At 56.4% G+C, this 21555-nt stretch overlaps 1 protein-coding gene across 2 annotated transcripts in view; it reads left to right on the plus strand.

Annotated features, from left to right (window-relative positions):
* Positions 1-18197, plus strand: part of PHACTR3 (phosphatase and actin regulator 3) — a 207372-nt gene extending 189175 nt beyond the window's left edge. Inside the window, exons 8-12 of one of the 2 annotated variants that reach the window (XM_027623330.2) lie at positions 9491-9546; positions 13457-13518; positions 14405-14545; positions 15760-15836; positions 17589-18197. In XM_027623330.2, coding sequence (XP_027479131.1) covers positions 9491-9546; positions 13457-13518; positions 14405-14545; positions 15760-15836; positions 17589-17604 — 352 coding nt within the window. In that variant the 3' untranslated portion in view covers positions 17605-18197. The remainder of the gene's footprint in view (positions 1-9490; positions 9547-13456; positions 13519-14404; positions 14546-15759; positions 15837-17588) is intronic. The other variant, XM_027623329.2, reaches the window with a different exon arrangement.
* Positions 18198-21555: the final 3358 nt, after the last annotated feature.

Consider the following 21555-nt stretch of genomic DNA (forward strand, 5'->3'; position numbering starts at 1 on the left):
CCACCCGCTTACCACAGCGGCTGCCGGTGCCCCCGGGAGATTCAGCACGTCCCAGGACCCCCGGCTGAGCGGCCAGCCCTGCAGGAGGCGCTGGGGCAGGGGCCATGGCCGTGGGAAGTCAGGGGCAGGAAAGGGGCCAGGTGGATGAAGGCCCCACCCCTGGGAGACTTGGGTCCCTAACAGGCCAGCTGCCTGCCTTGTTCTGGGTGTGCGCGCACTGCCCCCGTCTCCCCAGGGGTGGGCAGCAGGAGGGGGCGTGGGGGTGGCCTTGCTGGGCTTGGACGGCAGCTAACCTCAGGCTGTGCACTGCTGGGTCAGAACCGGGCCTCGGGCTCCCGTCCCTGGCACAGTCCTGCTACCTTGCCTCCTCCCCACCTCTTCTCCCGCCCCCCCCCCCCCCGTGCCCCGCCTCCTTTAACCATGGATGCCGTGGCCTCGGGCTGGGCGCAGACCCCACAGCACAGGACAGTACCAACGTGGGATGACTGTAAGGACACGGGGCTCTGGTTTGGGGGAGCTACTCTTCCCCATCGTGGAAGGCTCTACCCCCTCAGAGCCCGTAGCCTGTCCCTGCTTTCTGTGGCCTGGTTCTTGGGTCACCCCTTCGAGTGGCCTCGCCCCCCTGACCCTCTTTCTCAGGCTGGCCCACGAGCCCCTGTGGGTCTGCTGCCCCGACAGCGCCCCGGGGGAGCTACCCAAAGTCAGCGCGCGGCACGGGCCTGTGTGTGGCGGGAGGAATCCCCGCGGAATGACTGCAGAGACGCCGCCCCGCCGGGGGAATCCGTCCCGGGCAGGGATGCCAGCACGCCTTGGTGGTTCCAGGCTGGTGGAGCGGCAGGCGCGGCGTTCCCGGGAAGGAGCTCCCAGAATAGCCCGGCGGCCCGTGGGTGTGAAGCTGTCTGCTCGGCAGCTGAGGCTTCCCTTTCCAGAAAGGCACTCTGCCTCCTTGGAAGGACTCGGTTCTCAGTTCTTGCTTGACACTGCGGGGTGACGTCAGTGGCGTTCGAACCTCAGCCATGGACGGAGTGGGGTTTGGGGCTCCGGTACGAAGTGGGGCCAAGCCTGAGGCTGGGGCATGCTGCTTCTGAACCACATCCCCCCCGAGCCAGGCCTACTGTCCCTTTGCACCCCCAATTCCCTGCACCCTGAGCGCCGTGTGGGGACAGTTTGGGAACTGCCACAGCCCTGGGCCTGCCGTGTGCCGGGCCCTGGGCTCGGGCGTCTGGGCCGGTTCACTTCATTAGCAGCAACCCCGAGAGGTGGGTGGTCGTCCTCCCGTTTTCAGGGGAGAAAAGTGCCTCTCAGAAGGCCCAGGGGGTTGCCCATGTCACAGAGCTGGAGGGTGGCGGGGTCAGGACTGAAGGTCTAGAGGGACCTGGGCCGAGGTGCTCGCCCTTCACCTTGCAGCGGCTGCTGCACCCCGAAAGGCCTTCTCTAGGCAAGTGAATCGGGTCGGATGTACCAGGGTGGGGGGTTTCTCGGAAAGCCTGGTGAAGGCACAGCAGGTGTGGCGAGTGGGGGCCCAAGGCCACAGGGGGCGTGGGGAGCCAGGGCACGCGAGGGCAAGCTGGACGGGGCCGGAAGTGCAGCAGCAGGCGGAGTGTGCGGCTGGTCCCCCGACACAAGCCGCCCGGGGACAGGGCACGTGAGGGGGGGCGCGGGGTCCTGCTGTGAGGCGTGCGGGGCCGGTCGCTGAGTCCCAGCAGGGCCCTTCCCCGGGTGCTCTGCGCTCTGCAGAAAAAGGAGCCGTTTCCCCCAGGGAATTGGGCCAGTGAAGGGCGGGAAGGCTCAGCCCACAGAGCGTGGTTCCAGAGGCTTCTCTGGGGTTTTGTGAACTGTTTGTGAGGACCTGTTTGGGGGTTCTGCGGTGTATCTGGCAGAGGGTGCTCATCGGTGGGTGATAGGGTCTGAGGCAGAGGGCGGGCTGGGCAAGTCCCGCGGGTGAGAACGGGGCCATGGGGACAGGCAGGGCGGTGTGAGCCAGAGGGCCGCGCTGAGCCTTGCTGTCTGTGGACGGGACAGCCCGACCCGCGGAGCGGGTGCAGGTCAAAGAGGACGAACAGCGAGCGTGGGGAAGGTGGCCCTTGTATGGGGGTCAGGGTGAGCTGGAGTTCGACTCCTGTGACTCAGTTTCCCTGGCAAATGATAGGTGGCGAGCACAGGAGCACATCACAGAGTTGGGGTTCACAGGGCTCATGGAAGCCTGGGGCCTCATGGTTCTGGAGAGAGGGGTACCAGTCGGACACTTCCCCAGACCCCAACACGCACCCCTCAGCAGCAGCAGGCTGGGGGTGGGGTCCGTGCTCAGAGCCCCCGGAGTGCTGGCGGGGGGTGGGGGGTGGGGTCCATGCTCAGACGCCCTGGAGTGCGGGCCGGGGGTGGGGGGTGGGGTCCGTGCTCAGACCCCCCCCAAGCACGGGCCGGGGGTGGGTGGGGTCCGTGCTCAGGCCCCCTGGAGTGCGGGCCGGGGGGGGGGGGTGGGGGGTGGGGGGTGGGGTCCGTGCTCAGAGCCCCCAGAGTGCTGGCCGGGGGTGGGTGGGGTCCGTGCTCAGGCCCCCTGGAGTGCGGGCCGGGGGTGGGTGGGGTCCGTGCTCAGAGCCCCCAGAGTGCGGGCCGGGAGTGGGGGGTGGGGTCCGTGCTCAGAGCCCCCAGAGTGCGGGCCGGGGGTGGGGGGTGGGGTCTGTGCTCAGAGCCCCCAGAGTGCGGGCCGGGGGTGGGGGGTGGGGGGTGGGGTCCGTGCTCAGACCCCCCAAGCGCGGGCCAGGGGTGGGTGGGGTCCGTGCTCAGAGCCCCCAGAGTGCGGGCCGGGGGTGGGGGGTGGGGGGTGGGGTCTGTGCTCAGAGCCCCCAGAGTGCGGGCCCGGGGTGGGGGTGGGGGGTGGGGTCTGTGCTCAGAGCCCCCAGAGTGCGGGCCGGGGGTGGGGGGTGGGGGGTGGGGTCCGTGCTCAGAGCCCCCAAGCGCAGGCCGGGGGTGGGTGGGGTCCATGCTCAGAGCCCCCAGAGTGCGGGCCAGGGGTGGGGGGTGGGGTCCGTGCTCAGACCCCCTGGAGTGTGGGCCGGTGGGGGGGGGGTGGGGGTCCATGCTCAGAGCCCCCCAAGCGCGGGCCGGGGGTGGGTGGGGTCCGTGCTCAGAGCCCCCCAAGCGCGGGCCGGGGGTGGGTGGGGTCCGTGCTCAGAGCCCCCAAGCGCGGGCCGGGGGTGGGTGTGCAGGTGTCTCTTGTTCTCGGTGGCACTGCCCACACGCAGGTTCCTGCCCCGCCTCCCCGCCAGCCTCCCCTCCAGCCGCGGAGCAGGGTCTAGCCCACATCATGGCTTCTTGTCCTTGGATAGCTCTGGGGCCCTGGTCTTGGGGTCTGGCCAAGGCCTGGGCAGGACCGCTGACCGGGCCTGGAAGGAGGTGAGCCGCAGGGGCTGCCGGGCACCAGGGTGCCCACTCTGCCCCACGCCATCCCTGGAGGTCAGGGGTGTGCTCCCAAGTAGCCAGTTCTTCTGTATGTCCCGGGAAAGTCAGGAAACAGGTATTTGAAAGTGAAACTCCCAATCGATATGTTCCTTCATGTTCTTGTTTCTTGAAGTATCCTGTGAGCCAAAAATGCGCCTGCCTGCTGTATTTGGAGTGTGGAGCATTGATGGGTCTGGTGTCAAGGTCTGGTGCCCCGACCCCGATGGTGTGGGGCAGAGGAGCACCTACACCTTCGGTCCACCTGGCCTTGCAGGGCTCCCTGGGCCTGGCCCCATGCTGGAGAAGGCTCTGGGCTGGTCCAGGCTGCAGGCAGAGGTGGGAGGCCAGGCCTGGCCCATATGGCATGGTGCCCTGGGGCCAAAGCCAGGGTCACGGCCAGCTGTGGCCCGAGCTGTGCCTCCCGAGGTCAGACGGCGCTGTGGTGACAGCCCCAGCCTCAGTGGTCCCACGCAGCACAGGTGTACTCCTCCCATGCAGAGTCCATCATGGTCAGGGCGAGCCTCCAGGGCAGCTGGCCTCACATGGAGGCGGGCCTGGGCCTCTCAGGTTGGAGGCTCTGCCGTCTGGGGTGAGGCCCAGGCGCCTGCGGAGGGGAGGGGAGCCCGCAGAAGCTCCCACGCCACTTCCAAGGCTCAGTCCAGACCCAGCAGCTCTCCTGCTCCCAGTCACTGCTCCGAACCATCCGCATAGCCCTGCCTGGCTGCAGGGGGCGGGGAAGTGTAGGGAACCCCCCAACCCTGGTGAGCACCGGGTCCCTGCACCACTGGCCCAGGGTAGCTGCTGGAGCCCACGGTCACTGGGCAGTAGGACGGGGTGGGCGCTGTGTGATGGTGCAGCCGGGTCACCTCCTTGTAGGTGGCAGATGGTTGGGCCTCAGTCACCACCCTGTGCCTGTGCTGGTGTGAGCCTGGCACCAAGGGTCTGGTGGAGGAGGGGGGTGAGTGAGTGTCTGATGGAGGAGGGGGGTGAGTGATAGATGGGTCTCTGACGGAGGAAGGCCTGTGAGTGTCTAATGGGGGAGGGAGGGAGTGTGTCTGTTGGAGGAAGGTATGAATGAGTGATGGAGGAGGGGGTGAATGAGTGTCTGATGGAGGAAAGCCCGTGTGTGTCTGATGGAGGAGGGATGGGTGAGTGTCTAAGGGAAGAGGGGTGAGTGTCTGATGGAGGGAGGCCTGTGTGTGTCTGTTGGAGGAGGGATGGGGTGAGTGAGTGTCTAAGGGAAGAGGGGTGAGTGTCTGATGGAGGGAAGTATGAATGTGTGTCTGATGGAGGAGGGGATGAGCGAGTGTCTGGTGGAGGGAGGCCTGTGTGTGTCTGATGGAGGGAAGTATGAATGTGTGTCTGATGGAGGAGGGGATGAGCGAGTGTCTGGTGGAGGGAGGCCTGTGTGTGTCTGATGGAGGGAAGTATGAATGTGTGTCTGATGGAGGAGGGGATGAGCGAGTGTCTGGTGGAGGGAGGCCTGTGTGTGTCTGATGGAGAGAGAGATGAATGAGTGTCTGATGGAGGAGGGGGTGAACGAGTCTCTGATGGAGGAAGGCCTGTGAGTGTCTGATGGGGAAGGGAGGGAGTACGTCTGATGGAGGAAGGTATGAATGAGTGTCTGATGGAGGAGGGAATGAATGTCTGACGGAGGCCTGTGTGTGTCTGATGCAGGGAGTATGAATGAGTGTCTGATGGAGGAGTGTTTCCTGGGGATCCTGGCCGGCACAGAGGCTGCCAACAGGTTAGAGACTGCAGCTCCCTCGTTTGAGGCTGGAAGAGAACTGGCCTCAGCACACCGGGTGAGCACTGTGGGTATCAGTAACAATAGTGTCCCCTGTTTGTGTGCCAGCTCCTTGTCTTTAGTGCCCTCACCCCTCAGAACCCCGAGGGGTCACTGGGGCAGGTGACTGCTGGGGACCCGAGGCTCAGGTCCGGGAGGGCATTGGCAGGTGGCAGAGCTGAGGCCCGACTTCAGGCCCTGTGCCTGTGCAGTGGCCCTCGGTGCTGGTGGGGACGGGATGGAAACATGACCACCCTGTGCAGAGCCAGAGCCTCGTGGACGGTGCGACTGCATCCTTTCTCTCCTGCGGCCCTCGCAGGCATCCTGGCTGGCCACACACCCTCCGCTCTTCGTCTCCTCCATCCTCTGTTGTTTCCCGTGTTCGCAGCACAGGGTCGGGTGTGGGGTGTCTGTTCAGTGGAGAGGCGGGAGGGCCCCGTGGGACCAGGGGCACGAGCTGGTGACAGGGCCCTCATGGGGACCCACGTGTGCATACGCTGTCCCGTGGGGTACCACACCCCTCACCTTGCCCTCGCTGGGTGCTCCAGACCTTCGCCTCCCATTCGAGCCCCCACGGCCTCCCTAGGTCTCCTGTGTGCACAGGTGGGGACCGGGCCAGGAGGCGGGCAGGGGCCTCTCTCTACCCTGACACTCCTTTTCCTGCCGCCCCCACCCCCCGTGGCGCTGTAATTAGCCGCCACACTCCAGCTTTCTCCGTGGGAAGAGTCAGAAATAGAACGTATCTTCCCCAGCGGCACCTGCCCCTCACTCCTCGCTCGCTGGGGTGCGTTTCTGAATCGCGAGAAGGAGGAGCCTCCAGGAGGAGCTTGGGAACCCTTGGGGGCTGGAGCGCACCCACGCCCTCCCTGAGGCCAAGGCCCCCCCGACCCCCCCAGCCCCCCAGCCCAGCCACCCTGGGGCTGTGTCTGCAGGTCCTTCTGAGAGCCCCTTGCCACCGAGGAAAGTGAAGATGCTCCAGCAGCATCCCCTGCCTCGGGGCCGCATAGGGAGAGGGGTCTCTGTGCTCTCATTTGCCGCCTGGTCTCACTGTGTGTGGTCACAGGCGCCAGGCCCCGGGGTCTTCCTGGGCGGTAAGACCTGGTCACATTTGCCTCTATGGGCCTTCATGGTCTCATCGCTGTCTGCCTCTGACAGTAAGTGGGGTCGTTGTCACTCCTGCTTCTGGAAGCCTCAGCCCACACAGAGAGCTGAGCCAAGTTCCAGGCAGCAAGTGGACAGAATGTTGTGGTTTATATATTTAGTCTAATGGGTACTACCTTGGAGTTTGCATTGTTCTTACTCCAGAGCCAGTACCTTTCTGGTGCCGTGAACATTTCACAGAGCCCTTGGCCGCTCGCGGGTCCGGAGCACCCGTCCTTCCTATCTGACGGGGGTCCTGGCCCTGGGAAGGCTGGTGTCTCCTTGTGGTGGGTTCTGCCCTGTCCTTTCTTGGACAGCAGCCTGGAGGGGTCCAGAGAGGGCTTCCCAAGGCACACTTGACCTTGGCACCCCCTCAACCCTGCCCCACCCTTTCCTGCTTCAAACCATCGTATGCCTTCTCAGACTCCTGGAACGAATCCAGACTCCTCACCGGACTCCAGGTTGTGCCCCCACCCAGCTCTCCTGCCCCAGAGATGCTCACACACCTCCATTCAGTCTAAAGAGCACTTGCAGAATTCTTCCTGATCTCAGGACCTTTGCACTTGCTCTTCCTTCACCTCCTCGCTTAGCAATCCCCACTTATCTGTTGGATCTCAACTCCAGGAGCATCTTCCAGGGAGCCGGCCCTGTCCATGTCAGCCCACCTACCCTAGGCTTTGTCCTTGTGCTGCGTGATAACAGAGTGAGTCTCTGTACCCCAGGAGAGCCTGCAGGCCCCGGCACAGGACTGGGTCCCACATCTCACCACCCTGTCCCCAGGGCTCCTCGTGTCATGAGTAGGGGCTCCCAGAACGTGATGAAGGAAGGTCGGGCGAACCCAAGGCAGAAATTCACAGTCTCATGAAGTGGGATCCTGTGTACTGGGTGGCCTCCTGGGTAGGGGTGAGTCTAGACTGGAACTCTGGACACGCAGCACTGCCCTTGGGGCCCCCTCCTCCCCCATCCCCGGTGATTGGGATCCTCTCTCCTGGAAAGAACCACACAGAGCGGCTCAGGTCCTCTGCTCCAGCCCGGGCTGTCTCTGCGGGGAGGGTCAGTGAGTGACGGTGCCTGCGCTCTGCTCGTAGCGGTGTCCCTGACCGGGCTGCGTCCACCCAGAGGACTGCCCATTCTAGCCGGGTCGGAGGTGGTCTGGAGGCCAGCTGTGCTGTTAGCCCGGTGGCATCTGGGAGGACCCCGCGGTGCGGGGCAGGGCCCGGCCCACCTTCACGTGGCCCAGTGGCATAGATCCTGGTGGTGAGCTGTCCATGCTTTTCAGAGATGCAGGAATTGGGTGACGGGCCTTTCTGGGCACTCGATCCGTGGCCAGTTGGCAGCTGACAGGTTGGGTTTTCTTGAGATGATTTTTGAGAGCTTACCCTGTGCCAAGCTAGCATTCACAGACACTCGGTGCATTACCTCATTCAGTTCTCACACTTCTGGGGAAGTCTGTGATGGGTTCTCATTTTGGAAGAGAAGACAGGCCTCCAGCAAGAAGAGGCTCGGGGGTGGGGAGGCATTGCCGGTGGGGATTCGGGATACTCTCCAGGTTTGAGGAAATCTGTGGCCTCAGTCCTCAGGTGTCGCCTGTCACCAGGCTCTGCCCCCTATAGATTCTCCACAACTCTGCCCAAAGTTCCCTCTTCCACGAAACCTGCCATGATCACTACCCCCCCCCCCCGCCATCTTCAGGCCCCGTGTGTGAGCAGTTAGGGGCACTGCGGCTAGACAGGTGTGATCTTCCCGTGGCTGGCCTCCCCTTCGTGAGGGTCTCAGAGGAAAGGGGTCTCCCCGAAACCTCCCGCCCCTGCCCCCGCCTGGTTGCTCACTCGTCACATGCCTTGTCCTATTTCCTCTGTGGCGTTACACCCCCTGGAATGGTTTTGTTCATTTTTTTACGGTTTGTCTACCTTCGTCCTTAGACTCTGAGCTTTCCAGGGCAGCGGGAGCTGGTTCAGCGCTGCGTCCAGAGGCGTGGGACCGCCTCCCTGGTCCTTTGCTGAGGGAGCGTGTGAGGGGCATCGGGGCTCTTTCGGTGAGGGTGAGGGAGCCTCTGTCCTGGAGCCAGATCTTGCGTGCCCCGCCTGCCCCACCCGGCCCGGGGCAGGTCAGGAGCCCTCGCCCCTGGGTCCCAGCCAGGCCTCGTCGCGGGGCAGGCTCAGGTCTCACCAGACATCAAGACGAGCCGTGGAAGCAGCCGCCCACAGAGCCAGGGGCGCACAAAGCCCGCGACCGTGGTGCGCTCGGCGGAGGGAGGGGCAGGGGAGCCCTGGGGACGCCCTCGGCTTTGTGCTGGGACAGGGACTGTGAAGAGGAGACAAATGTTTCTGGAGGCTGCATCCTCTTTGGGGCAACGTGTGGTGGCCCCAGATTCTGGGCGTTCACAGGCTCAGCCTTGTTGTCTCTGGGGGGGGGGGGGGTAACGGGGCCGGAAGTGGGACGTCCTGGCTCTGACCCAAGGACAACAGTACCAGAGTTACAAGAATAATGAGCACTTGGCACTAAATTTGGCTAATTATGCCTCTCTCTCCTGACAAGCCTTTTCTTTATTTTATGTATTTGTTTTTGGCTGGATCCTCCGACTCCTTCAACTCAAAACCCGGCTGGAAAGCCTGGTCCTCTGCCGGGACGGCGCGGGTGGGGTGGGGGCGGGCAGGGGCGGGGGGGGGAGGGGGGACGGGTGGGGGCGCCCCTCCCTCTGCGGCTGGCTCCGCTTGGCTGGGAGGCGGCGCTCCCTGTCACTCCCCCTGCCGAGGGCTGCCGGCGAGGCTGCTTGGGACAGGAGCGGGACAGGTGCCGCCCCAGCGGCGGGCGGCAGTGGCGGAGCTCGGCCTGGGGGGCGTCCCGCTGGGGGGCTGCTATCGGCAGGTCTGGAAATGAGCTGCACATCCCGAGGTGGCAAGGGGTCCGCCCCAGGAACTCCGTGACAGAGGGCGACCTCCGTCCTGTGCAGGATCTTACTGGATTGGCCAGCGAGAAGCCGTGGCCAGGGGTCCCCTCCCCTCCTCCAGCTTTTGGGGACGCGATCTTCGGGGGTGCTCCGGCCACCTCTGCCCCTGGCAGAGACCAGGCGGAATCTGCAGCCAGCATGGTGCAAAATGTAATTCTAGTGTTTTTCCGCAGACGGCTGAGCCAAAGACCGGCCGTGGAGGAACTGGAGAGAAGAAACATCTTGAAACGTGAGTAGCTGGGGACCCCTGGCTCCGGTGTGGAGGCTGGGGGGCGGGTTCTCCCTGCACAGCCTGCTTTGCGGTCTGGGTGCTCCCCGAGCCCTGTGAAGTCTGGCTGCAGAAGCAAGCCCTGAAGTTGATGTGCTTGGAAATCTCCCCTTTTACAATTAGAGAGAGAGAGAGAGAGAGAGAGAGAGCTCTCCTTGCGGCATAAAGATATCCCTATTTTCGGGTTATTTAATTAGCCCTGTAGATCTAGGGGAAATGGCTCAGTATCCTCTTTGCATTCTGGGTTTGGAGCAGGTTTCCCTGGCAGTTCGGGAGGGGGGTCCTGATGGGCACAGGGACCACAGGCAAGGTGTGGACAATGTCAGAAACCCGAGGGCAGGAGCACGTAGCCCTGGGGTGCCACAGCTAGGCAAGGCGAAGCCAGCCGCTCCAGGGACCTGGAAACCCCGGGAAACCTGCCCCGGGGCTCACATCTGTGCCATTGCAGGACTGTCCATCTGGCTCCATGTGGCCTGGGTTTCCCCCAGCAGGTGTGTGGTCACAGTGCCCTCAAACAACCTCCCCGGTGCAGAGGACGCCATGGATGGTTTGGGGGGTGGTAAAACCCCTTGAAAAGTGTTTCTCGGAGAGTTCTCTGTCCGGCCAGCAGACTTTAGTTTTCAAAACATTTTCTACAAAAGGTGTCCTCGAAGAGCCTGGATTTTTAAAGCATTTTCATTCTTTTTCCTCTTTACGTGATGAACACTGCAGATATTCTCTGAGTTTGGTTTTTTTATTCTGTGAGCTCTTCCCGAAGTTAGGGCAGCGCCCCAGCAGACGCTATGCCAGAAAGCCTGTGGGTGGCAGAGCCCCCTGCTGGTCCTGGCTGCTACCTGTCCTCCCCCCCACCCCACGCCCCGCGTGAGCGGGGCCCCTCCATTTTGGACGGTGGGACATAATTCACCCTTAGGGAAGGGATTCCGTGTATTTGATGTCAGACTTAAGATGCTCGTCTTGATGTCTGGTGAGACCTGAGCCTGCCCCCCGACGAGGCCTGGCTGGGACCCAGGGGCGAGGGCTCCTGACCTGCCCCAGGCTGGGTGGGGCAGGCGGGGCACGCAAGATCTGGCTCCAGGACAGAGGCTCCCCCCTCCTCTTCTGTGTTGTGTGAACTTGGTCTCCTCTGAGGATTTAAAGAGAACCTTTCGTGGACTCTACCTGCTTGATCCAGGAGGCAGAAGAGTCAAGCTATTTCAGTCACCAAGTATTTGAATGTTTAAAAATTCCACCACTCATTTATAAAGCAATGACCTCACAGATGCCCCCAAAACCACAGCCCAGGAGATGGTGGGCGGGCTGGAGCAGAGGGGTCTGCTGCCCCAGCGGGCGGCGGGGCTTCCCCGTGAGCAGGCTCGGCTCCGCATGGATCTCGGCCCCGCTCCTGGGGATGCCACGTCCCCACACCAGTAAGCACCTCCAATTGTATTAGTCTTTGCAAATAAACGTCGGAGCCTTAAAAATAGCACCAGTGCTTGGTGAGTGGAGGTGCAGAGTGGTTAACTGGGACTGATGCACTCATGTGCAGGGAACAGAAGGGGAGAGTGGGTTTCCTCCGCACAGGCCACGGCGGTCCCTTCCACACTCTTGAGCCAGTCAGGTGCGTCCGCTCAGGAGCATCTCAAGTGCCCCAAGTGGGAGTGTCTGCGAATTTCCTTGCTAGTTCTCAGTGGACGATTGTTTTGTTCTGTTCTGTGGAGCTGAGAATAGAGTAGCCGTGTGTGGTCCAGCGTAGAACAGCATCATCACAGGCCCCTGACACAGGCTTCAAGCCCTCCTGCTCTAGGGCATTTTCTGCCTATAATCAATCCTTAGAATGTTGTCACATTGTATCTGCTCATCTGCAAGTGTGGGCTCACAACTCACTGCGATCAGGTCTGACGGACACTCGGAACTCGGCTTGGGGGTCATCTGTGGATAAGACAGTGGCCCCTTTGCAGGTGACGACCCCAAACCCGATGCTCCCACGTTAGACCCACGCTGTGCCAGCCACGGTACTCAGGGCTTGCTTATGCACCTGCGCTGAATTGGTGTGGTGTGGCACCGCACTCCCCATTGGCCTGGTAAGGAAGCTAACTAAAGGAGTAATACAGCTTTTTGACATGAATCTTGGCAAGGAGTTAGAGCCAAAGGTTGCCCAGCTCTACGGGCTGTGTTCTAACCCCTGCATTAGAAGCAACAGTGCATCTCTGATGGTTTACAGAAGACTCGAACGTGGCTTCCAAGCTGCTGGCTCTGTTTCTAGAACATCTGGGTAGGGAGGCTGTGGTCGTGGATCCCTTAGTTTGTATAAGGCACAGCGTTTTTTGGGTCTGGGAATCGAAGGTCCACAAACCCATCACTAGGTGTTGCTCAGAGAGAAGCCGTGGGCTCAAGCTTTGGGGAAGGACTTTTGGGGGGGTTGGCTCCCAACAGAGCACCTGCTCCAGAGGGGCCCCTGCTGGCCACCTCTCCAAAGCACCTGCGGCACTCATGTGACCTTGGTAATGACACTGTTGGTCATTAAAGACAAAGATCTGGTTTTGTTTTACCCTTTTCACATGGAGGCGGCCCTTGGCCTTTGTCCAGGGCCTATTTTTTAAGAAATCCGCAGAATTAGCGTCATGTCATCACTGAAATCCCTTATGGTCGGCCTTATATTGGTACTTCCACAATTTTTTCTTGATTGTCTCATCAACTTTCTGTAGAGAGCTTCCTCGTGTGGTTTCTCCTGCTTTATCACTTAGATTAGGAACCAAGAACATAAAAGGGCTTCATTTCCTTTTCTAAAACATTCAAATGCAAGATAAGTCTTCGTTTTAAAAAAAGTTACTGAAGAGTACCCTATATCTAACACCCGTGAACCCAATCCCCCAAATGCACAAATGTGTGGAATGTTGTAAGTCAAGGCGGATGATGTGAGATTATGTGAAGTGCAAGCAGCAGGGCCCCCCTTTCTCGAGCCAGCCGTGTTTCTAGGAGTCTGTGCCAGCAGATGAGCCTCCCTTCCCAGGAATGGAGCTTCCTACAGCCTGGGACCTGAGGCTTTATTTAGCAACCGGAGCGCCAGAAATAGAACATCCGTTATCTTGTACCTCAGGGCAAAGCCTGCATTTTACACCACGGCTCTGACTTCTCTATTTTTAGCTCCCGCGTGTAGGTATGAACACAGCTTGAATGTTAATAGTCACAACTCAGCGGCGAAGCCGAGTTTAGTGAAGCACTGAGGCTCCCTTAAAAGGCTATGCCATCTGAGTGAGCTCGCTCCTGCAGGGGAGAGTCAGCTGGGTGCATGGTATCTTTAGATGTGAAATATGCCCTGAAAGTATGAATTCCAGGCAAGCATATGTTGCCCAGAGTCTGGAGAAGGGTGTTCCTTATGTATGTTGGTTGGCTGAAAGTCTGTATGTATACCTAGTGAGCAGAAGGGAAAAAAAAAGCAGTGACAGTTTATTAATATTCATATATGATATTCGTATGTGGTACGTATTAGTAGTCACGGATGTGCACGTTTACTTACCCTGCTGAAAGTATTTGTGCGAGTCATCTATACTCCTGGATGTAAATATACAGACAGAGGGTAGATATTTGGTTGGGGCAGAGGGAGGGAGGGAGGGCTGCTTCTTGTTTCTCCTGCAAATAAATTTGCGCAGCTGAGTTTTTGTGCTGAGTCCAGCACGGAGAAAGCCGAGGAGAAGGGCTGGAACGTGGGCGAAGCTTCTCTTGGTGCCAGCGTCTCTGTATGGCAGTGAGAACGGTCTGAGTGTGGCCGGCCAAGTGGAGGAAGACCAGCCGTGACATGGGGTGTCCCTGATAGCCTGCCTCAGCCGCCAAAAGGAGGAGAGTCTCAACCTGTTTTTCTTTCTTTTTTTCTTTCTGTTTTAATCTTTCACAGAAAGGAATGATCAGACAGAGCAGGAAGAAAGAAGAGAAATCAAGCAAAGATTGACAAGAAAGGTACTATGATTTCAGTGTCTTATCCCTGGATCTTGAGGGACAGGTGACAGGTGCACTGGTGAGGGGAGGGCAGGTGACACAGGGCCTCACTGTGTCGCTCAGTGATGTCTTCCTGGATGGCAGCGAATTCGCTCCCCAGACGCTGGGAAGGTGGCACCGCTGCCCTTCCTGGTGTCGCCCTCCGCGCCCCGGGTCGGGGGGAAGCAGCTTGTGCGGCAGGTGAGGCCCGATGACATTTCCACGGATCCCCAGGGAGCCAGACGGTGACTGGGCATCACCTGCGTGTACCTGAGATCTTCACACAGAGCGTAGGAAGAGCATCCCTGGGTGTCAGCGTTCACTTACCTTTCAGGCTCCTTGGTACCTTCAGCTTGTCCAGAAGCTCCAGTGGCAGAAGTTTTCTTGGCCTCCAGGGTTTGGTGTGGGACCCGCGGGGTGAAGGTGGGACCGGCCGCAGCCAGCCTAGGTCACAGCCCCGCGAGCCGGCCCGCTCTCCGTGCTCCGGAGCAAGGACGGGCAGGGGACCTCCCCCCGCCGGAGGTGAACAGGCGTCCTTCCTGAGGCTGACCTCGGGGTGCTGCTCCGGGCAGCATCCTCTCTCTCTGGACCTTTGACTTGGGCGTGTCTAAGGGGAGTCGGAGCAAGTGTTTGCTGCCATCAAACGCGTCCCCCGAGTTTCCTCAGCGAGCTTCCCCCGAGCCTGGGCCGCCGGCACAGAATGTGCCGGGGGCTGGAATTCAGTTCTGCCTGTGGGCGATTGTTGGTGTTGGCCATGTGTCTCCCAGTTCCCGAGTGTCCCGCGTCCCTGTAGACACGTGCTGTCTGCCTGAGTCCTCGAGGACGCTGGTGTGGCCGTGGGCGGCTCACGGGCCATCTCTGATTTCAGCTGAATCAGAGACCCACGGTGGATGAACTGCGAGACAGGAAGATTCTGATCCGATTCAGCGATTATGTGGAAGTGGCCAAAGCTCAGGACTATGACAGACGGGCAGACAAACCCTGGACGCGACTGTCCGCGGCCGACAAGGTACAGACGGCGCCACCATGCTGGGCGGCGGGCGGGGCTGGGGGGGCGTACCACGCGAGGGCAGACCACGGCGGGCCAGCGAGTTTGTTCCTGGACCCGGGGCCGGGGTGGGGGGGGTGCCAGCAGATGTTCAAATTGTGGCTGTGCTTTGCCCCGATGTCGGCTTCACAGAGTTGATCCGGGCTCATGGCTGTTGGCAACTAGGGGACAGTTTTGCCCTTGGCGGTGTCTGGAGACATGTTTGGTGTCAGAAATGGGGGGTGGGGGGGTGGAGCCCAGAGATGCCACTGAACGCCCCATGATGCCCCACCCCAGGACGAGCCAGTCCCCGATGTCAGGAGTGTGGGAGCTGAGAGACTCTGGTGGAAAAGAGGCAGAGGACGGGGCTCAGGCAGAGTCTGCTGCAGTGACACGGGCAGTGTAGACAGAGGCGGCTCTGGCTCCGTCCCCACCGCTCAGGTGTGCGGTGTCTCTGGGGGCCTCCGGAGCAGCCTGAAGGGACTGGTGTGGGGCGCGGGGAGGGAGCGAGGAAGCGGCAGGTCCCAGAAGCTGTGGGGGAAGCGGAGGGGCTGAGTGAGCCCTCCCCCAGCCTCGCTCTGCCTGGACGGAGTCTCTGAATCCCGCCTGGCCAGCATCGCTTCCTGTAAGGCCCAGAATATCCCCGTGAGAAGCAGGCCTGTCCTGGGTCATACGTGTGGACCCGCGTCCTGACTCAGAGCCTCTCCCCGGCCCTTAGCCGGCCCCGGAGGGCTCCTCCAAGGGAGCGCAGGGTCCCTGCGGGCTGGTGACAGGCCTGAGGCGCTATGATGCTGTTTGTCACAACACAGAGCCATACCCTGTGCCCAAATGAGAACAGCTTCCAAATGAACTCATTGCAGAATTCCGCGGGAGTTCGCCCCAAGCCGAACTTGCCGCATTATTTTGCTGTTCCTCCTTCGTCAGGTGGCTCAGCGTGTGCTCGGTGCGGCGGTGGTGGTGTGTGCCGTGGGGGTTGTGGGCGGCCTCACCAGCCTCTCTGGGACACAGCGGGGGACTGGCTGGGGGTGACTGCGACCGAGTGTCAGAGGCTGTGCTAGGCCCAACCACGTTTCTTCTTCTTTTGAAATAGATTACGGCACGACAGAACTCAGTGAAGATTAGGAACTACTGTTCATCCACAACCTGGGTACTGATTTCCTGTGTTCATTTTTTAACGTCCTGTTTTTGAATTTCAGGCAGCCATTCGTAAGGAGCTCAACGAATACAAGAGTAACGAGATGGAAGTACACGCATCAAGCAAGCATCTGACAAGGTCGGATTTCTGTGTGTATGACTTTAGTGGTACTTACCACATGTTTCTTTAAAAAACGAAAAGAAAGACAAAGACCTGCGGGTCTGGGTGAACAAATTCAGCGTCTCTGCAGAGAGCCGGATGGAACACGCGGCTTCCTAGGGGCGCGGGCGGGCGGGCGGGCGGGCTGCAGAGCCGTGTTACTGGGTCCAGGCCTTAAGGAGTTCATGCGCAGTGAACGTGACCTGCCTGCCCGTCGGCCGCCCCTCCTGTAGTGTCCAGACCTCTCGTTTCAGAGCCCCACCCGTCTGTGCCGCCAGGAGGCCACCGAGCCCCTTCCATTCACCCGTTCCTGTCTTCCCTGCATTTATATTCGCATCTTTAACACAAGCTGATGCTTCCCCCAGACTCAAATACTGGAGTCCCTGTGGCATGCCAGGGGTCATGCCAGGCGTGGAGACAGCAGCGAGGCGTTAGGTCAAGGGGGCCCCCGCTCCGGGGAGCCTCTGTTGCGGTGGGGACACATCGGCCATGTGCCAGCACCAAGCCGTCCTGTTGTCGTTGTGGGGAACGTGTGCTGTGGACCTGGTGTCCACAGATGCCGCGGGGCCTCCGGCGGGGGCGGCGGGGGCAAGACTGGCTTCCCCTTGCTTATTGGGAGGGATGTTCTTTCCTCGGCCCTTTGCCACGGCCCCTTGGCCTAGAGACGCTGGAGCCCCAAACACTGAGAGAGCGGAGATCCTGAGGATGGGTACTGCCTTAAACTAAAATAGCAGAGTCCTTTCCTTTTCTGGTTGGTCCCCAAGTGGCCCCTGTGGTGGTCTAGGAGACGAACTCTGTAAGGTCGGCGTGGCTGTGGGGCAGAACCGGGTGTGATGGGGTTCCATCCTCCAGGACGGTTTCGGGGTGAATATATTAAGGGAGGAAGAGGCGGCCGTAAGAGCAGGAGGAAATGACGGCAAGTAAACAGTTTATGAAGTTGTTAAGGTCCCCGTGACTGGCATACCTTTGGGCAGGAATAGATCATCTTAGTTTCGATTATCCAGAACACTCGGAAATGTTTAGGAAATCAACATTGTCCAGTGAAACATTTAAAGCTATTTTTCATGTTTACCATGTTAAAAGGATAGAATGGTTACATAGTGTTCCGTGTGTTAATGTCAAAATAGCGAATACACTTTCCCATTACTCGTTAGTAAGAGTTGTTTACTGAAGATATGCATCTTCTCTCCTAAGTCTTTAATACCTTTCTTGGATGATAGAATTTTAAGAGCTGGCCCAAAACTTGGACATCAGGAAATAATTCCTAAGGTCTTTATACCACATTTTAGCACTTAGTATCAGTTTTTAGAAGAACAGGATTTTTAGTCACCCGAGACTTTGTTAAATGTATTACACGTTACCACAAGCGCATTACCAACTTACAAAAACAAAACAAAACGGTAACCCTCATTTCCGAAAGGTGGTTTTATTAACCGATTCATCACTTCTCCTGTTGTCGCAAAGCCTTGGCCTTGCACACTTCAAGAGCTTAACCAGCAGCTTTCCGGCTGTTGGGCAGAGCTCAGCCCATCATCCCTTGTGCGGTCCAGCGCAGGCCCGGGAGCCCTCGGAGGCCCTCCACTGCCTGAAGCAAGGCGGGCGCCTCCTTCTGTGTTCCATCTTGGCTCTCGGAGCAGCTCTCAGTAGCCACACATACATTTGTGGGAGGTTTTGACCATTTTAACTTGGGAACGTATGAGCTTACACTATTTGTCTTTTTATAATTCCTAGATTCCACAGGCCATAGAGATTTTCTTCTGAGAAGAATTTGTGTTTAATTTTTGATACCAACACTGAATATTCATCAGGGAACTTTCCTGAAGTTCGGCTCATGACTCCCTGCCTCGTCAGCGAGAGGAGCGGGCGCACTGAGGCAGGTGGAGTCTGGGCTGAGCTCGCCTGTACGCGGGGAGCCCAGAGGACGCCCTTCGCTCTCTGGTGTCTGCAGAGTGGAAACTGTTGGGCCCAGTGGAGACCCAGAGTTGCTCTCCCAGAAGAAAACGGCCATTTGCCTTCGAACCTGGTCTTACAGTTCTGCAGTGAAACGGGGGCCGGGGGACGTGCATGCGCGGGCGCACCTCCGGGCCTCTGACGCAGGACGTGCGGCGCAGCGGCGTTCGGGATTCTGTTGGAACAGACATTTTTATTCTGATCACAGTTAATTTGAGAACTCTTTAAGTTCATGTTCCACAAAATTATTGACTGTATTATACTTTTTTTTTATATAATGTCTAACAAAAAATACAGCTGCAACATTTTGATTCCTGTTAATTTTGTTCTTTAATTAAATGACTACTTATTGCAGGAAATGAACCTGGGTTTTACGTTTTTTTGGAGTTGGGAGGAGAGCGGAGATCTGCGAAATAAGTCGAGTTTTAGTCCTTTCGAGCCATCAGATCCAGACACATAAAAGAGAATTCCAACTTTTTGTGTGTTTTGTTTTGTAAATTCTGTTAGTACCTGTGCCTTAGAAAATCAGATTATCTTTTTCAAGTTAATTTAACTTCATGTATCATTGAGTAATGAACCCAGAGATGAGCAACAACTTGGTGGAAAACTCTGCCACGATGAAAATTAGGCTGTCTTTGAGTATTTTTAGGTTCACATTTGCAAACATTATGGAAAACTCTGTTATAAGAGACAAAGGTTTAGATGGAGTGCAGATTACGAAGAGGACATTTACCCTAGCACGAAGGTAAAACTTAATGTTGGCACAAAGGGGGAAAATAAATAAATAAAAAAAATAATGTTCCCCGAAAGGTATTTTTCCTTGGCCTTTGGAAAAGCATCCTCACAGGTGAGCCTGTCCGCCCGCCCTCCCGCCTGGTACGTGGTGAGGCAGGAAGCCCCGTGGCTTGGAGCCTGACTTGAGGAGCTTGCAGACCCTGTTGCTTAAATCCCAGCTCTGCGCTATTCACCAAGATACTTATTTTCTCTCTAGGAAGATCATCTCTCTCAAAATATTGCTGTAACTTCTAAAGGAGATGAGTGTGACCAACACATTCTACACCTCCAGTAAATGTTAGCCGCTGGTGGGGTTGCCAGTAGCCCCTGGAGCAGGTGCATGTCCTCCGTGACTCCTCGCTGCGCACCCTACCTCATGGCTTTCTATGACCTTTCCTGCTCAGCTTCTTTTAAGACTGAAGTGGGTCAGGAGCCCATGGAAACTGCTCAACCCTTGTGGCAGCAGTTCGTCCTGAAGGACTTGTGATCAAGCCTAGATGCTAGCGAACGTGGTGTCAGTTGGTTGAATTAGACTCTCTAAAAGAAATCCCCGTTATGGTGGGAAAATTCCAACTCTACCACTTCCTTGCTGTGCAGGCTTCTGCGAACTGCATCACTTCTCTGAGCCTCAATTTCTTTATGAAATGAGATGACATCTAAAGCTTTTCTAACTCGAACCCAGTTCTTTAATTTTACAAGCATTTATGTGTATGTTTATATATTGTGTACTTAATACATACGTATACTCTATTCATAACCCAGTATTTGTGGCCAACCTCCAGGAAACTTTCATTTTTTTTCCTATTCTAAACTACATTTTAGCAGCTCCCTATTTTGTTTTACTCAGTTCAGAATATTAAGTGTGAGCCCAAATTATGTAAAAGTAAGATTTCAATCTCTTTCACATAGAAATATCAATGCACTTACTACGAAACAAAGAAGGGAAAAGGGTGCTTTTTTCCGAAACCATGCTGGCCCCCAAGGCCAAAAGGAACAGTACTGCTTGGAAGCTGGGCCCCTGGTTAGAGGTAACTTGGCAGATAGGACACATTTTCAGGTTTTTTGCCCAAGTAAAATTCCATTAACGAATGGATAAATACAATTCAAAATGGAAATAAGTTACAGGAGACCCAGTGGAGGGTTTGGTTTGGTTCAGGCTTAAGGGTTCTAAGATATCGTAAGACCAGAAGACCTTTTCATTGCAACCAAAATATTTAGCAACAGTATCTAACTTCCCTATTGTATTTTTATTAATCAAAATCTATTCCCTTAAGTTGTATTTCCATATTTCACGTCCTTATCCAGTATTACAGAAGTCGAGAGAGCAACTGAAACTGTGAGTCAGGTGTGTTCACTCCGCACCTACTACGTACACCTAACCCTGCGCTGAGGGAGGCTCTGTTGGGCATCCCGAATGTCCCTCACCCTAGTTGGAGGAACAAAATTAAAAAGCAGCTTATAAATCTCATGGTATGGGTGATACACACGCTTCTGTATATACATTTACATATGTTCTGTAAATTTGAAGAGAAAGTGTATATACTTAAGAGCCTGAAGACTTAGAAAAAACCGTCCTGCTGCCTCCCCATTCAGTAACAGTCACAACATCTGAATTACCACAATTCTTCACCACCAAGAGTCATTAGGTGTTTATGCGTTAACTTCACAAATCATTTGTTCTCGTTTCCACAAAATAAACTATGATTAACTATTAAAGTAACAGTGAATATGAAGTCCTTAAAGAAATTGTTTTTAAGGAGTTTAAAAGATGTAAAAACCATAACTGATTATTTTATGAGAGGAAATTAAATCACTTCTAGAAGTATCAAGTTTTAACCTGGCATGATAGGGGGAATAGTACATTGTAAGTCTGTAAAAAGGACATTTTTAAACATGTCAAAAGGACTTTGAAATTATATTACCTAAATAATTTTTAGACAATTGAAATGGCTAAAAAAAATAAAAGCAATCCCTAAACCCTAACATCAAGAAGTCCATCTTGTGGAAATACGTAGTAATTACAAGTCTAAATTTTAGAGGTGAAAAGCCAAGTTTTTTTTTTTAATTTTTTATTGTTATGTTAATCACCATACATTACATCATTAGTTCTTGATGTAGTGTTCCACGATTATTTGTTTGTGCATAACACCCAGTGCTCCACGCAGAACGTGCCCTCTTTAATACCCATCACCAGGCTAACCCATCCCCCCACCTCCTCCCTTCTAGAACCCTGTTTGTTTTTCAGAGTCCATCGTCTCTCCTGGTTCGTCTCCCCCTCTGACTTACTCCCCTTCATTCTTCCTCTCCTGTTACCTTTTTTCTTTTTTCTTAAAATATGTTGCGTTATTTGTTTCAGAAGTACAGATCTGTGATTCAACAGTCTTGCACAATTCACAGCGCTCACCATAGCACATACCCTCCCCAATGTCTATCACCCAGCCACCCCATCCCTCCCACCCCCCACCACTCCAGCAACCCTCAGTTTGTTTCCTGAGATTAAGAATTCCTCATATCAGTGAGGTCATGTGATACATGTCTTTCTCTGATTGACTTATTTCACTCAGCATAACACCCTCCAGTTCCATCCACGTCGTTGCAAATAAGCCAAGTTCTTTAATAGCAAGTTCAAATCCAGAAATGTAGAATTCTATTATGTTGTTAAAATTATTAGTCTCACATGCTTCTAATCTAAACCCCATTCTTTTCCAGAGATTTTTTCCAGTCTTTCGTGTGAAAGAAACATGAGAAGATGCTCATTAAGAAACATGTTGAGACTCAAACTGAACGTATGAAAATATTTTTAAACAGTGAATCACCATAAATTAATTTCTCTGTAAATGTATTGATGATATAAGAACATATCACTAGTTCATGTTTTTTTTTTTTTTTAAGATTTTATTTATTTGACAGACAGCCAGAGAGGGAACACAAGCAGGGGGAGTGGGAGAGGGAGAAGCAGGCTTCCCGCAGAGCA

Source organism: Zalophus californianus, chromosome 8, assembly GCF_009762305.2.
Source record: "Zalophus californianus isolate mZalCal1 chromosome 8, mZalCal1.pri.v2, whole genome shotgun sequence".
NCBI lineage: Eukaryota > Metazoa > Chordata > Mammalia > Carnivora > Otariidae > Zalophus > Zalophus californianus.